Raw genomic sequence first — 14,917 nt, forward strand, 5'->3', positions numbered from 1 at the left:
ACGTTCTTTTAGTAACGCTTAAAATTACCATAAAAAATCACTTCCACTCTGTCGACTTTTGGAACTCTAACTGCGGCTAATGGATACTTTGCATTTGTTGCACATCCTTGGTAAAAGTGTTCAAGATATTGGACATGGTGTGATGCTTGCCAAACAAGACGATATCGACTCCAAAACCCTGGTTTGTTTCTCGGACAAAAGAGGTGCATTTCACTTTGGCTTCGGCTACAAGTGCGGTGGGAGTCTTCGAGTGGTCTGCTGGGAGGAAGACGCCAAGAAACTCCGCACGGTGCCCGCGGGATCGTTCGTAATCGCCTTTACGGGAATACGTACGTGGAAGCATTTCGACGCGGAAAATTTTCAAAGCGGAGATTTCCTTTTCAAAGATTGGTTCGATGACGAGAAAAAGCGAGCTGTTGAAGCGGAGCTGCACGCATTGATCAGGAAAGAGGAAATGATCCATGACACTGTGGATCTCTTGGCTCGGCTCAATATCGAAGAAATTGGCAAAGCGATCGAGCATATCAAGCAACTGCGACCTGATTCTTGAGCGTGACTGTGCTGTAAATTTGTTAGCAAGCAGCATAATTTTATCGACGCGTATAGTTTCGTTTTCACATAGGTTAGCAGTTGTTCTTTCCGATTAGTCTGGAGTGAAATGTACATCTCAGTAATGTGCATCTTCGTACAGAGGTTCTTACTTATTATATTTTCGGTCATCTATTTCATGTTCAAGACCTTCAAGTAAAGGCGGAAGTAGGTAGTCACTTGTTCTATCTGGTACACTACTGGGGTCATTACCCCGACTTGTACTGGAGCATGTTTTTAACGTTATAGGTTTAAAGTTAAACTTTGTGAACGGCTTTGCTACAAATTCAATTATAATTCTTGTGATGTGTCTCTGAAATCAAGTCTTTTTTTTTTTTTACCTCCGGGAAGAGCAGAGATCGCGCCGATTCTAAGAAAAACAGGAAATGGCTGAGGTAGTATAATCCTGCGTTCTTCTGAGCGAATCTGAACAATAATTAGCATGGAAGCCTTTCAGTTTTGTCCATACACGAAGAGAGGTTTATGTCATGTTCTTGAAGAGAGTCTGTTTTATTACTGCTGGAATTAAACTGATTTCTTGTCTTGACATTGTTTTATTATTTTCACCAACCGTGACCTTAATAACACTGTTTTTATCTTTATTATATAACTGAGAAAATTATTAACAAGTATCACAGCCACAGGTTTCATGTGACGTAGTCATTTTCCAAAATTAGAAATTATCTCTCCTTCTGAGGTTTTAGTTTCATCAGATAAAAGACCCTATACGAACGTGACGTTTGACAATGTTTTAGCTCGGCAGAGTTCTTTTTGTAATAGAGCACTCCAAGCTTTTGCGTTGCGTGACATGAAAATGGCGGCCCGAAAAGACTGTCGCGTAGGTCAAAAGATGAGTTACCGCTTTAGTTTTGGCTAAATAAACGGTGCTTGCATTAGAAGAAGCATTTATTTCAATGTGTCGGAGCTCTAAAGTAAAAATTTTCGTTTCAATAGCGAAACTCAACGACAGATGTTTTTGTTATTTCACAAAGCTCTTTGAATTTGGGTGACACACTTCTGAGAATAACGGGCAAATGAAAAACAGCAGAAACCCGACTCTTGGCGAGGTTGCTTACATAGCAATCATCTTTTATATCCCAGATTCTTGAATTCATTTATTGAATGGTTACGATTTTTAGTTTTGATCACATGACTGGTGAAAACCGAGAGTAAGAGGACTGAGATATCGTAAAACAAAATAGAGAAAAAAACAAGTCCGGTAAATTCAATCTTCAATATCGAAAAACAAACGATGTTCCCATTGCCGCTGTACTTTGCGCACGGTCCTTGACAACAAGGTGGTGTCTGGAATGGATCAAATTTACTCGTGCCTAGTCCACTCTGGATGTTCTTGAAGTTGACGCTGACTGATGTCCGAATCATCAGCTTCTGAAACAAAAAGTCAGCAATTGTGAGTCAACTAATCAGCTTAGTTAGTTGAAGTTTGCATGGGTGGCGCTGTTTACAAAGGTCTAACGTTATGTCAGCGTCAACAGCGTGCTGGGCATGCTCAGTTTCAATGGCTCATTTTCGTATTCCCCGTATTGGACTGGAACTAGCTTGCAACTGAGGCTAACGCGGGAAGTCTTTTCAAATGCAAATGACAATAATCTCTTTTAATGATATTCCCCCACATGAGCCTCCATTCCAAGCTAGTTCCAATCCAATACCGAGAACACGAATATGGCCTACTTGAGCCTATCATCTCCACCTTATTTAAAGCACCTTCAGGGTAAAAGACTCTCAAGAACAACGCATATCGGTACGTCGAAGGCAACCAGTTAGAGAAAGTCGCAGTTTGCGCTCACCCTTGAGATTTAATAACAACAAAAGGTTTAAAAGACTATCATTGCTATTCACCTGATGTCGTCACTGAGTAGAGGTTAAGTTTCTTTAGAGTCTCAGCTATGTTGCCAACTTCATTTTTTCCTTTTACTCCAATACAGGCGTCGTTTTCTGTGCAGTACTCTAAAAGCCTAGAATTCATAACATTTAAAATTTAAAACTCTCATAAGTACCAACTAAGATAGCATATGAAGACCAGCAATTAGAGAGATTACCAAACTCAAAACGGCAAAGCAAACAAAGAATCACTTTTGCCAGTCAATACGCCATTATTGTTGGAATGAGGAAATAATGTACTTACTTATTTTAAACTTCATTTTGATTATTTCATTCATTGATCTCAGCTTCAGAGGAATGTTAAGATAAGCAACCAACCAAACGTATGGATGAGACTAAACAGTTAAGATCTGTTGTTGCTTCTGGTCAACGTGCATAGTAATAGCATTATGTTGATGTTATATTGTAAAGTTCCGGAGTAGAAAGGGAATTATAATTTCTGTGCCATAATCGTTAAGTTGTTAAAAAAACAGTTAAAGATAAACCTAACGATAAAAATAAACCTGCTGAGCGATTTTTACAGTCGTCAAATGTACCAATCAAAGTAATCAAGTATGCCTCATTCTCAGAATTTTATCGCAAAGATATACTCAGTTAGGATTGAAGGAAAACGTCTACGGCTAACCTTGTCCAGTTGGTGTCCATGCAAAGCATGTCTGGGTTCCCTATTAAGATCAAGAGAGCCTGGGCACGAGTAATTGCCACATTGAATCTCTGAAAGAAAATTAGAGAGGAGGTTTTACGTTTTACGGCTGGGCAACGTTACCCAATTGATTCTAATGCTTTTGAAACAATTGAAAGCGAGCTGATTCCTCTTGAGGTAAATTTTCCTTTATTTTGTGGTAAGTTGCAAAAATACGACGATAAGAAGTGACATTTTTCATCAGAGTTCTGAATGTATGTCCATCCGTAAAATTTGGAAGTCAGCCATTTTGCTTCAACAAATTACAGTCTGTTGTTGATGAACTACGTGTAGTTCAGCAAGAAAGCGAGAAAGTCACCATCTAACTATCATTTTAAATCTAAGAAGAAATTTGATTGAAAGAACTTCGCCGGTGTGCACTACTTAGTAGCTAAATATTCCTGTGGCAAGAAATATATTCAACAGATTCAAAGCAGTGACTAGAAGAATTAGGATATTAAACAAAAAAAGAAAGACTAAGAACAAATGATCATTCACTGGAAATTGGAACGACCGATTTCACTTCCGGTTATGTAATGTTACCTTCGGGTTATCTAAAAATCCAAGATGAAAATCTCTGTCCATATCCAGATACTCTTTGTTAGTGCTTCGGACAGTTGATAAGATAATCACTCTTCTCTCCTGTCCCTGAAACTCTTCCACGCTGCCAACTTTAATCCCAGCACCGAACCGTCTCTTTTCAATCATCTTCTGAATCTTCTGAACCTAACCAAGAGGGGGAAGAAATCACCACTGGGTATTGACATATTATGAAGCAGACAGCATTCGGCAGTTACCAATCTTGATTTAGTCACTATACATCTATGAAAACTGTAGCCAATAGTATTTCCACAACGCTTTTTAACTCGTTCGCGGGAAAGCAAAGTTTTGATAGGGTGATTTGGTTTTATCAACTGGGTTGATAATGTGAATTGGCCACCGTAAAGAGATTCGAAAGCTGACGTTTCGAGCGTTAGCCCTTCGTCGGAGCGAATCGAGGAATTGTGGGTTGTGAGTGGTTTATATACAGAAAGATGGAGCTACGCTATTGGTTGGTGAAGATAGCCTCTTCCAGGTGTTCAGTTAGTTGGGGCGCAACGTGAAAAATAGCGAGCCAAAAATTAGGGGAGATGGGCGTCGTGGGAACGGACCAAGCCTCTCTCTCCTTTTTTCGCTCGCCGTTTTTTTGTCCTGCGCCCCAACTAACTGAAGGTGTGTGGAAGAGGCTAAGTTTTGATGACTTTGACAAGTTTAGAAACTGTGTTTCATTTCTTATTCGCAAATTATGTTTCAATGATATAACTGAGTTTTCGTTTCCTTTCGGATATGTTCAACACAAGTGTTGGAGACCCTATTATAGTTTTTGCTACAGTCCTTATCGATCATAATAGAATCTCCCGAAGGAGTAGAGCGAAAGACATGGCGATCACAGAATATGACGGAAATTAATTCTCGCTCCAAAGTGGCGCCATTCCAATCCTAGCTAATCCTGGCTTGATGTTGTTACTGCTTTTGTAATCGTGGCTGTTGCTGAAATGTGGCCACATGATCGACTTACTTGTCTCTTGTAAGGAGAAATGATGCCAATCATCTCTGGTTTCAAGTGTTTCAATCGTCTGCTCCTCACATTGTCATCGAGCAGCATCTTCAGGTAGCGCTCTATAGTGTCTACCTCAGGAATGTTAAAGAATGAAGGACTATATTCTTCTCTCTCGTCTTTACCGTACACTGCGTGGAAGATCATCGGAAATTTCTTATTCGGTAACTGCTCCCAGTCGAGCATCACGTTTCTGTGCATTGGAAATTTTTATGTCAGTCAATGGAATTATACTGCCAATATAACTCCACTCTTCGTGGGCACTTCGTCTTTAGTAAATGATTTTAAGTGTCGTTTAATCCCTCTATTTGTCATTTTTTTCCTCGCCATTTTCAAAAGACACTAGTTCCTATTTTGGATGTAGTACAGTCGAGTGAGCCTACCTTTGCTTTGGAGCCCGGGTAAGACTGCATATTCATCCATATTGATTGTTACAAGTTTGACGGGTTTTTTAATATTCGCAACACTACATCAATCAATCACAGTCCGTCCGTCCGTTAGTCGGTCAGTCCATCCGTCCGCCAGTCATTTACTTAGTCGGTCAATCTACCAGACATGTTTAACGGAAAGAGCTTTTCCCTGACTGAGACTATAGGTATTTTATTTTAATAATCTCACCTAAAATCTCCAGCACATTCTTTCAATTCGTTGTCATAAAACAGCTCATTGGGAATCTCAATGATGTTCTTATGTGAGCGATAGTTGTTCACAAGTTTCGTCAGCAGATCAGAGTCGTAACTCCCGCGGGGATCACGTGAGTATGTGTTGCATGACGTCATCAGTCGTTCCAAAAGTGATGTTTCTGTAAAACAAAATCATTGGTATTGAGTGTGATCTGTTGTAGCTTGCCACCATGGGTTGTTTGCAAAGTAGGGATCTCTAAAGGTCAAGACGGTTAAAGCAGTCCGCACGGAGTGGCCAAAACCGCTGTGGATTTTTATGGAAAGAATATAGACAGCTATGATAGGTTTCTTTTTTCACGACCAGAGATAGAAAACAGGAAGTTGTTGTGTAGGTTACTGCCATAAAGCACTCTAGGTGTGGTCAAGGACGGTTTGAGGGCCAATCGACTGAAGCAATCAGGGACATGTAACCCATCAAAATAAAAGTGGCTTGACTCTATTACGGCCATTTTCTGCGTTCTTATTAATAAGAATAAACTTCGGATTAAAATATTCAATACAACAGAAATTGTGTTTCTACTTTTCTTGCAGTGTACGGAAAACGATGGAAACCATTTTGAATGCAACACTTGCAGTCGCTATTCCCGGAGGTCGCCAGAACTCCCTTTCTCCTCTACCATGTGAGTTGTTCAAAACTGCGTTTAAGCTCAACGTAATTCATTGTAAATGCCTGGAAATAGTAAATATACCGCTGATTCAAAGTGTATGGTTTACGCTTATTCGTTCAGTAGCTACGTCAAGATTCGATTGTCTGTTTTATCCTGATTTAGTTTGTTTTAAATACTCACCGAGACCATATTCCCGTGTGGTTCGTGACCTGAGAATCGGTCCCAACTGCTTGGGGTCTCCAGCGAGTACCAGCTGACCGCCCCTTGGATGATTAGGGTCCAGGAGATCCGCTACAGGGATGATACACTCGGGTTCTGTTGCATGCCCTGCCTCGTCTATGAAAATGTGGCTGAAATGATTGCGAGGAAACTTCGCCGAGACCAACCTTGGTACAAAAAAAGACGGCGTGAAGCATTATGACAGCACACTTCGGGAGATGGTAGTGGTGGTGGGGGTGAGAGGAAATCGGCTGGTTCTGTTTTATTTGTTTTCATTTGATAAATAGTCGTCCTCGTATATTTTTAGAAAACACGTCATAATGTTAGTACCTACCTTCCTGCGGTGACCAGAGTGGTGACAATTATACGATACTTGCTCATCAAGTCCTCTTTGGACGGGTAGAATATTTCATGCCACACGGGATCAAAATTCACTACTCGCGCGTCCTGTAAATGAAAAATAAATCAATTATGCATTATCAAAGGCAATGGAAAATGACCATTGTTTGATGGTCCTTTTAGATACTCCAGGGGAACATTGACAGAGTGACACGATGAAATCATAGTCCTGTAGGTGATTTGTCCGGCACTTGTTCTTGATATCACAACTTCCATTCTTTGGTTCTTTCATACCTTCACTCGTGTTACCTTAGAAACCTTCTTTTCAATTGACTTTAAGCTCCGATGGGTAGGAAATTTTCCAGCATACACAAACCATACAGAAATAGGCCCTTTGTAGGATCCGGTCACATGGTACGGAATTAATTACGCTGGGACGCAAGTTACGCAATGGGACTTCCAAAACAAAGGAAAGTCGGGCTGGACTGGTACTAGTTCCTTTGTTTTGGAAGTCCCACTGCGTAACTTGCGTCCCAGTATAATTTAATTCCCTACCATGTGACCGGATTGTGCAAAGGGCCTATTGAATAATTTTCTGCGTTGCACGGTCTACTTATATAAAATGACATGAGAAATGATACATAAAGCGATGACAGTTAAAAGCAAGCAAATCCAGTGATTATATAAAAACCAGCCTAAGCTAAGTGGAGTAGCATTTGCCCCTACTGGGGCAAAAACAGGCTCCACCTGTATTCCGTACCGTTCCCCTTTTTTCGATCAAGAAAGGGCCATTCTTTACTCAGCCCAACCCTTTCGAACAACACTGGATCCGCCACCGTAGTGTGCAGTGCACGTTTTATTTCAGCAGGGCTGTTTTCTAAAATATTTACTGTCGAGTAAAAAACTCCACTTCCAGCACTCGAACTTTACCTTGAGAGGTTGTGGCACAAAGTCCCAAGGTCTGGATGCAGCATACATCCTGAATATCTTGCCTTTATCGATGTGAGCCAGCAAACGTTCCGCCAACAGGTCAGCGGCACTGTTTTCAGGCGCACACGCAAGAATAAAGCTTGAATCGATCTGGTTGTGCACCTAAGTGTGACAAAGAAACTTCCCTCAGAGGATAGCGGACAAAACATATGTCGGGAAACTAGTGAGGCTTATGGCAAACGTTCCTTGAAGCGCTGGTATTGTTTCTGCTCTCTATTGCGCCGTAAAGAAAATAACAATAAAGGGGAGCAGTGCACATCATATGATTAACACGCGTGAGAGTTGACAAGACACTTCACAGATACTTCAAAAACGCAAAGAAGAGGACGCCATTTTGTTAACAACAGCACACTGCTAAGCTACTAACTATCTACAACAGGTTAGATAGTGAATAATCTAGCCAATAGGAGAACGGCATTCGTAGCAGAACGCTAGAACATACATACAAATCACCAACAGGTATGTGTTGTGAAAACAGCAAATTCAGGGATATGTCGTCGTCATCAACCGGTTGGTTGTTCCCCAACTGCGATGGCGATACCTGAAGTGGCGCAGAATCATGAAGGCAAGAAGCTCAGACCTTGCACCACCTAATCAATTTTGTCGGAGAAGAAATGATCATGAGAAAACCACCAAGAAAAATTCTGACCTGTTTGATAGCTTCTACCAAGGTAACAGTCTTTCCTGTTCCAGGAGGCCCAAACACCAGGTACGGAGCAGGGCGTGACGACCCTGACAAAATCTTCTGTACTGCCTGCTGCTGTTCACCGTTCAGATTACGATCGTAGAAAGATCTAAAATATAAATTTCGATTTAACCATATCATGAAATCTCTGACACGCCTCGTTACGCAATCAATGTTTCTCACATTAATCTGAAGCCTTCAATTTCTGGGGGTAAATTTTACTTGAACAATCACTTACCTGATTTGGCTGTCAATCTCTCCTCTTTGAACCAGACTCTCTTGTTGAGGGAAAAGAACTTGTCGCATTTCCGGCCTGGTCACTGATGCAATCCGCTCACATGCACGGTGTTCCATTTTCACTGTGAGCCGATTATAAGTGAACTGGATGTCGAACTTCTTCCCTCTCACGTATGGCATTCTGTTGAAAATACACCCACATACACACCAACATTTTAAACATGGTTACACGTGTGATATTAAACAATTAGATCATGAGCTCGAGATTTCTATCGCCCGATAGTTGACTCGGGCTGCGTCCTCGTCAACTATCTAATTGTTTTAGTATAAATCTACTAGTCGCTCAAAACTTTATCTAAATCCTCTTCACAGACACTTCGAAAACGCCAAGAAGCGGCCGTTAATTGTTAACAAGGGCACGATGCTACGCTACTCATCATCTATCACAGAATAGATAGTGAGTAGCGTAGCCAATCAGAGAACGGCATCCGTGATAGAACGCTAGTAGATTTATACTAATAACGGGTAGAAGCCGGATAAAATACCTGGTCGAACATTATGTCGCGTTCTTGACGACAAAACGAAGCTAAAATGAAACCTTAATTTATGTATCGAAATATTGACAAAGCAATTCAATTACTTACTCTTTCATGTCAAACCCAAGTTTCACATTCAGCAACTGAACTTTATGTACAATCCCTTCATAACGTCGTTGACATATACCATGCTCGTAAGCATAGATTCTGTCGCCGCGCAACACTGATGGACGGTTCTCTGCAAGGCCTGGTACCTGTTAAGTCATACTAACGTTATATACGATAATCCCACACACTCGCACACGCCCTTCCCAGATTCTGGACTTTATCCATTGAACGGTTTAGATTTTTATTTTGATCTATTTTGAATGGCGTGACACTGAAAACCAGCAATAGAACGGTTGTAGGGTATTTTCGTCCGCAACTATTTGCCACATTTTTTTAAATGAGAACTGGTCAAATGGCTGTCTTCCTTTTAAACATGATTTACTGAGGTAGCTGCGCTTGAGCCGTGATTTTGCCACTATTACAAGTGAAGCGAGAACTGCCAGGGGTTGTTTTTTCATTTGACGTGAATTGTAACGTTGTAGCCCAGCAAAATGTTTTCCAAAATAATGAACTGGATATATTTACGTGAGAAAAATGATTTTTTTCTAAGATGAGTGACCTGGAACGTATAACACCCTTAGGAGTCCCGTAGATATTCGTCACTCGATTACTGACACTGAAACAAACAAATCTCAGCTTAAGGTAAAAACGTCATGGAAAAAAAAAACATTTTTTACATTTCTTTCTGATATAAAATAATTCCTTTTCCTATAGAATGAAGGGATACAACAGGGCGGGAGGTCGGGATCAAATCTGAGAAAAACGTATTTCAAACATGTACAGTTTAAATGTGTACTCACCTCTAAGGTAAGGAACTTTCTGTCAGTTCTATCTTGCTCAAACTCTACCTCCTTCATATCGTAATGCCTGATGTCTTTTTGCATTTGAATTTCTTCTAACTGCAGAAGTAACCGAAATTTGTCTTTATAGTTGTCAAAATTCAGCGGCTTCTGTAGCTTGTCCCTGTTAAAACAAAAATTGAGCAGTGGTCATTTCCAGTTAATATTATTTTTGGGACATTATCTACAGCTTTTTGGGGGGTATCGTATACAGCTCACATTGACACCTCACTCTTTGAACTGATTTCTAAATCTCTAGTCGTCCACGCGCTGACTTTACAGATTTTAAATACCATCTATTACGAAACACATATATCTGAAGCAATGAATATGAAAAACGTTTCCCAAGGGAAGCAAGTTAATCATCTATGCGCTACTCTGTACGCTTTACCTCAGTCCATCTCGGTTTTGCTGCGCCATGACAGTGGGAGGAATTTCGTAACGGTCCAACCTCTCCATTTTCAGGCCATCTCTTTGCAACCTACATACAGAAAAGCGGAGATGAGAGGAAATTAACCACTTTCTGTGCTTAAAGGGTAAATTGCCTTACGACAACCGATTTTCACGATACACTTAAATATATATGTATTCACTACGGGTCTATTACAACGTCGAATATGGGCTCTTTGGAGACACGTAAGATTTACGTTCGTTGGAAAGAATAGCCTCCAAGCACGCTTTTATTTTTATTGTCATCCTCGAGTGAACGAGTCCACTGCTTCATTATCTGCTCTTTATCTTTATTCCCATGAAGTGTCACCATCGTTTTCGAATAGGTTGTACGAGACTTTCGAGTTCAATTCGATGTTAAGCTACTGATATGAGCGAGTGAGATGAGGGTAAAGGAAGCGGGAAGTGGGGTGTCAATCAACTTACGGTGGAAGTTGTAAGCCTGGTGTGGTTTTGACATCCCAGGGAACTTTCTGTACTTTGCGAGGGGGTTGGTACTTTGAAGTCGGCTTAAGATCATCGAACAGATCACTGACAACTTGCACGGCTAAAAACCTCAAGATATGAAATTCTTTTCCATCTGCAAGCTCGAATGTCAGCACACCAGGAACATACGAGTATCCATACTCACTCCGGGGTCTAAAACCAATTTCAAAGACACTTGTTCTACCTGAAAAAAATAAAAATAAAAGAAAACTTAACAAAATAGAAGGTAACGCCCCGGCTAAACGATCGCAACATTTCAACGCAACATTGTTGGGCGCAAAAAGTTGGCCACCCTGTTGCGATGTGTTGCGACGTGTTGGGTGATGTTGGGTCAAGTTTGAAAATGGTCAAATTTTTTATGCATCATTTGTGGATGTTGCATAGTGTTGTACTGGTTTGGCCAGGTTCGTGCAATAATGTTACGCCCGGGCATGCGCACTAGTTCGATTTGTAACACCCAGCATGTCGCAACACGTCGTGGCCAAACGCGCGCAACATGTTGCGCCGAACAATGTTGCAATATGTTGCGTCGAAATGTTGCGATCTTTTGGCCGGGGTTTGCAAATACTGAGCCAATAATGTTGCGATATGTTACGATCGTTTGGCCGGGGCTTAAGAAGGCCCACTAATCTTAATTAATAACAAAGCCCTACTACTTTTCCTTTGGTTGTTGAGCTGAGTCAATCAGCCATTCGTAGAAAAGAACGTTCACCAGTAAGCCAGGTGGAAAGAAAAAGAAAAAGTAACCTGCGAGCTGCAGATAAAGAATCTTTTACTTGCAAGTTAATTCTTTTACAAATGTTGGTCATAGATAACGAGAAAACCGCGCGGGATCAATATTTGGAGAATTTTCGCCCGCAAAAGAGCGAACAAGGTTGGCCGGGCAACGAGAACGCAACAAACAGAGTCATCAAAATGTTACTTGGTACTATTATTATTTTATTTAATTTATTTTTTCACTTAAATTGTTTGTTATTAACGTTTTTTTAGCGTTACCTGGCATTAGGTTCCCCTTATCCAAGCCAATATGTGATATGCCTGAGTAATCAAAGAAATTGACGCTCCACAGGAGAGTGATATCCTTCAATGTTATTTTCTCAGTACCTTTATTCTCCACAATCAAAGTAATCTGGTCCCGCACTCCACTCTGAACACTTAACTCAATCACGCCATTTTCGTCTCCTGGTGGCAAGGACGTGACCTGTATTCCATTTTTATCCCAAACAAGTTCTGCCCTGTTGGATTCAAAACAAACCAAGATGTTCAGAGAGTTCAGTGAGTCCGACACTTTTGCTTTTGTGGTAAACAGCGCTCCAAGAGAGATGGAAGTAGAAAAAGTGGACGAAAGTCACACAAAGACTGAGGTTCGTGTGACCTACAGCTACCTTAACAGGTCACTATCTCAGTGATTTCGACGCATTTTTGGTCAAAGCAGTGCTAATCTGACGACTAATGGTGTTGCTTGAGACATATCGTGACATATCCTGACATTTGGTGTGTCACGTAACTGTCACGATAGGTCTCAAGGCGCGGCTGCGAAGCAGAGACATCAATCCGCCATTTTGATTTATATTTTAAAAAGCCGAAACGTCGATTTAAATTCAGTTTTAACTTCAGAGGGATCCCGGCGAAGAGAAAAAAAACTTTTAATTTTAATTTAATCCACGAGGCGCCGCCTGAGAAAAGGCAAAATTAGTTTGCGAAACCGGAGCGGCTTTCCCCAGGCGACGCCTGGTTAAAAACCTTTCTTTGCTCTTGATTTTCACCGACCCACATGTACAAACACTTGCAATAAAGCGTTCAGTAATAACCATGTACCAGAGGTACAACAGTTTGGCTTTACGTACCTCAAAATCTTTGTAAACTGATTCTCTATATTATGACTTCGAATGTGGCGGCAAAAACAAGAAATATATCAGGGCCGGGGTAAACCTTTGTTGGGTTTGTGTGCATACGCGGGCTCGATAATACTCACCTTTCTACTGATTGCCGAATACTTTTTAGAATACTCTGTTGACGGTGAGTGACGGTAGCCAGATGACTCTCATAGGTAGCACGATTTCTAAATGTCCTCTTACAAATCTTGCAGCGAGGCGTCACCAGATTCATCAGCTTGGAAAATTCATCTTCCTCAGAACAAGACTCGTCAGGATCGTCAATGGACAGCATCTGAAGGGCCGCAGCTTCTCCGCCACCAAAAATAACGCGATCTCCGAGTTGCTGGCACAGGTTTAAATGATATCTGAGTGCGTTAAGGACCCTTGGGAAAGGAGCAGTCGGCGTACGATGCTGCAAGCAGAACTGCGACTGATATATGTTCCTTAACTCAGACTCGGCCATATCATTCTTTAAGTTATTTTTCTCAAGAAACTGGATAAATGTTTGGGCTATACTTTTCTCATCGTTTAAAGATCTGCCAGAAGCCCGCCAGGGCTGTCTTCTACCGCGGCGAAACATCTTGTAACCTGTACAGAGAATTAAATGAGTCTGAGAACTCTGCGATCTTTTAAGCGTTGTTTATCAAGTCGTTGTTACGATATGACTCAAATAGTTTGCATTTCTTGAATTCAGTCAGACGAGAGGGCGAAAACTACTAACTATGTTTGTCACTGAAAAAATTGTCACGTCAGCCGAGTTATTTTTAGAGTATATAGCGGCCTGCATCAGCAAAATTTGCAATCTGAGCAAGATCCACTTCCGGGTCAAATCAAACATGCTTCGGCTTGTAGCATTAGGTTTGTTATTTTATGGGATCTGTGTATTTCATTATTCTAAGTTGAGAAGGAACGATTTGAATCAAGTACAGTGAGCTTATGAACTTCTAAGCAGTAAAAATAGGAGTCCGACTAGCGACTCATGCCTGAAAACATAGATCTTGCTATAAATGTCAGCTTATGTTGTGCCCTATCAAATGGACTCCTGGCTGTTTCGCTAGCCGTCTCCCAACCGAGATTTAGCGACAATTTTGGGATAAGAATTTCTTTGAATTTTTGCTTGCCTCAAATAAGATTTCATAGAAATTTATGAATTTAGCGAGAATATAAACAATTTGTCGCCAGAACCCGCCTCCATTTTGTCACAAACTTGTAACGCAACAGTGCAAATGTTCCTATGTACATACGTATTTCGCTAATAACATTTTAATACTCGTATTTAAAAGGAACTTGTCCGTAAACGTTAGTAGATACAGTCTGAGGAAAAGATTCGTTATATGCAAAATTATCAGGACCTATCAGTATATACAAATGAAATACGATGATAAAAATTCTCGAATATAATGAATTTCGTTCTCTTCGCTCACAATATTCCCCGCGATCGTGAGTTACAGAGTTGACCAATGGTTACTTTCTTGTTATAAAAATATTTCACTAACCTGTGAGTAGATAAATATATTTTCAAGACATTCTACTCACCTCAAAATGTGGGTATTTCAAGCACGGCAAGCAGCAATTCTCGGTATCATGTTGACGTCAGATTTCTAAGAAACGAGCCTCGATTTGAGTGTTCGGAGAGCGCAATTAACATGACTGTTACATCAAGTAGTTATGCGTACAAGCTACAACCACTGACGGAGGAGACCGTCGTCTGGAACGCGCGGCCAATTTAAATGCTGCTGTGGCTTCCTCTCTAATTATTGTAATTCATTTACTTATTTCCAAATTTTCGTAGCAGTAAGATTGAAATCAAACATTTAAAAAGGACGACACACCGTTTAAATTTGTAAGACATGTTTCGGATACTCAGTATCCATCTTCAGTTAAAGGATGTTTACAAGTGAGTGACTTTATATAAGGTAGATAACAAGTAGGTGTAAATTACAAAATGTAGAATAATAGTGCAAATCAGTGAAAAAGGTACATAATACTTGAGGGATACAAAAATGGTGCGAGTGCACATCTTTGAAAAATACTGGATACAAATAGTTAATAAAGTAGGTGTGTTAAATTAACATGTTTGAGTTGTTTATT

The 14,917-nt window shown here is 40.6% G+C and overlaps 1 protein-coding gene across 2 annotated transcripts; it reads right to left on the reverse strand.

Moving 5' to 3' along the window:
- Nucleotides 1-58: 58 nt before the first annotated feature.
- LOC145490547 (putative helicase mov-10-B.1) lies at nucleotides 59-14,491 on the reverse strand. 2 transcript variants are annotated; one of them, XM_081469653.1, is made up of 18 exons: nucleotides 14,363-14,491; nucleotides 12,925-13,414; nucleotides 11,946-12,184; nucleotides 10,890-11,133; nucleotides 10,405-10,494; nucleotides 9,975-10,137; nucleotides 9,175-9,320; nucleotides 8,532-8,711; nucleotides 8,258-8,402; nucleotides 7,549-7,710; nucleotides 6,614-6,726; nucleotides 6,241-6,446; nucleotides 5,388-5,571; nucleotides 4,731-4,962; nucleotides 3,716-3,898; nucleotides 3,116-3,204; nucleotides 2,449-2,564; nucleotides 59-1,977 (listed from the first exon to the last, which is right to left on the reverse strand). In XM_081469653.1, exons 2-18 carry the CDS (start codon nucleotides 13,404-13,406, stop codon nucleotides 1,910-1,912), a joined length of 3,042 nt encoding a protein of 1,013 aa, XP_081325779.1. In that variant the 5' UTR covers nucleotides 13,407-13,414; nucleotides 14,363-14,491; the 3' UTR covers nucleotides 59-1,909. The 2 variants fall into 2 exon arrangements, with proteins under 2 accessions (XP_081325779.1, XP_081325785.1); XM_081469659.1 differs by having other exon boundaries at nucleotides 60-1,977; nucleotides 3,806-3,898; nucleotides 14,363-14,490.
- Between the last annotated feature and the right edge of the window lie 426 nt (nucleotides 14,492-14,917).

The sequence above is a fragment of the Orbicella franksi genome, chromosome 1 (genome assembly GCF_964199315.1).
Source record: "Orbicella franksi chromosome 1, jaOrbFran1.1, whole genome shotgun sequence".
Lineage (NCBI taxonomy): Eukaryota > Metazoa > Cnidaria > Anthozoa > Scleractinia > Merulinidae > Orbicella > Orbicella franksi.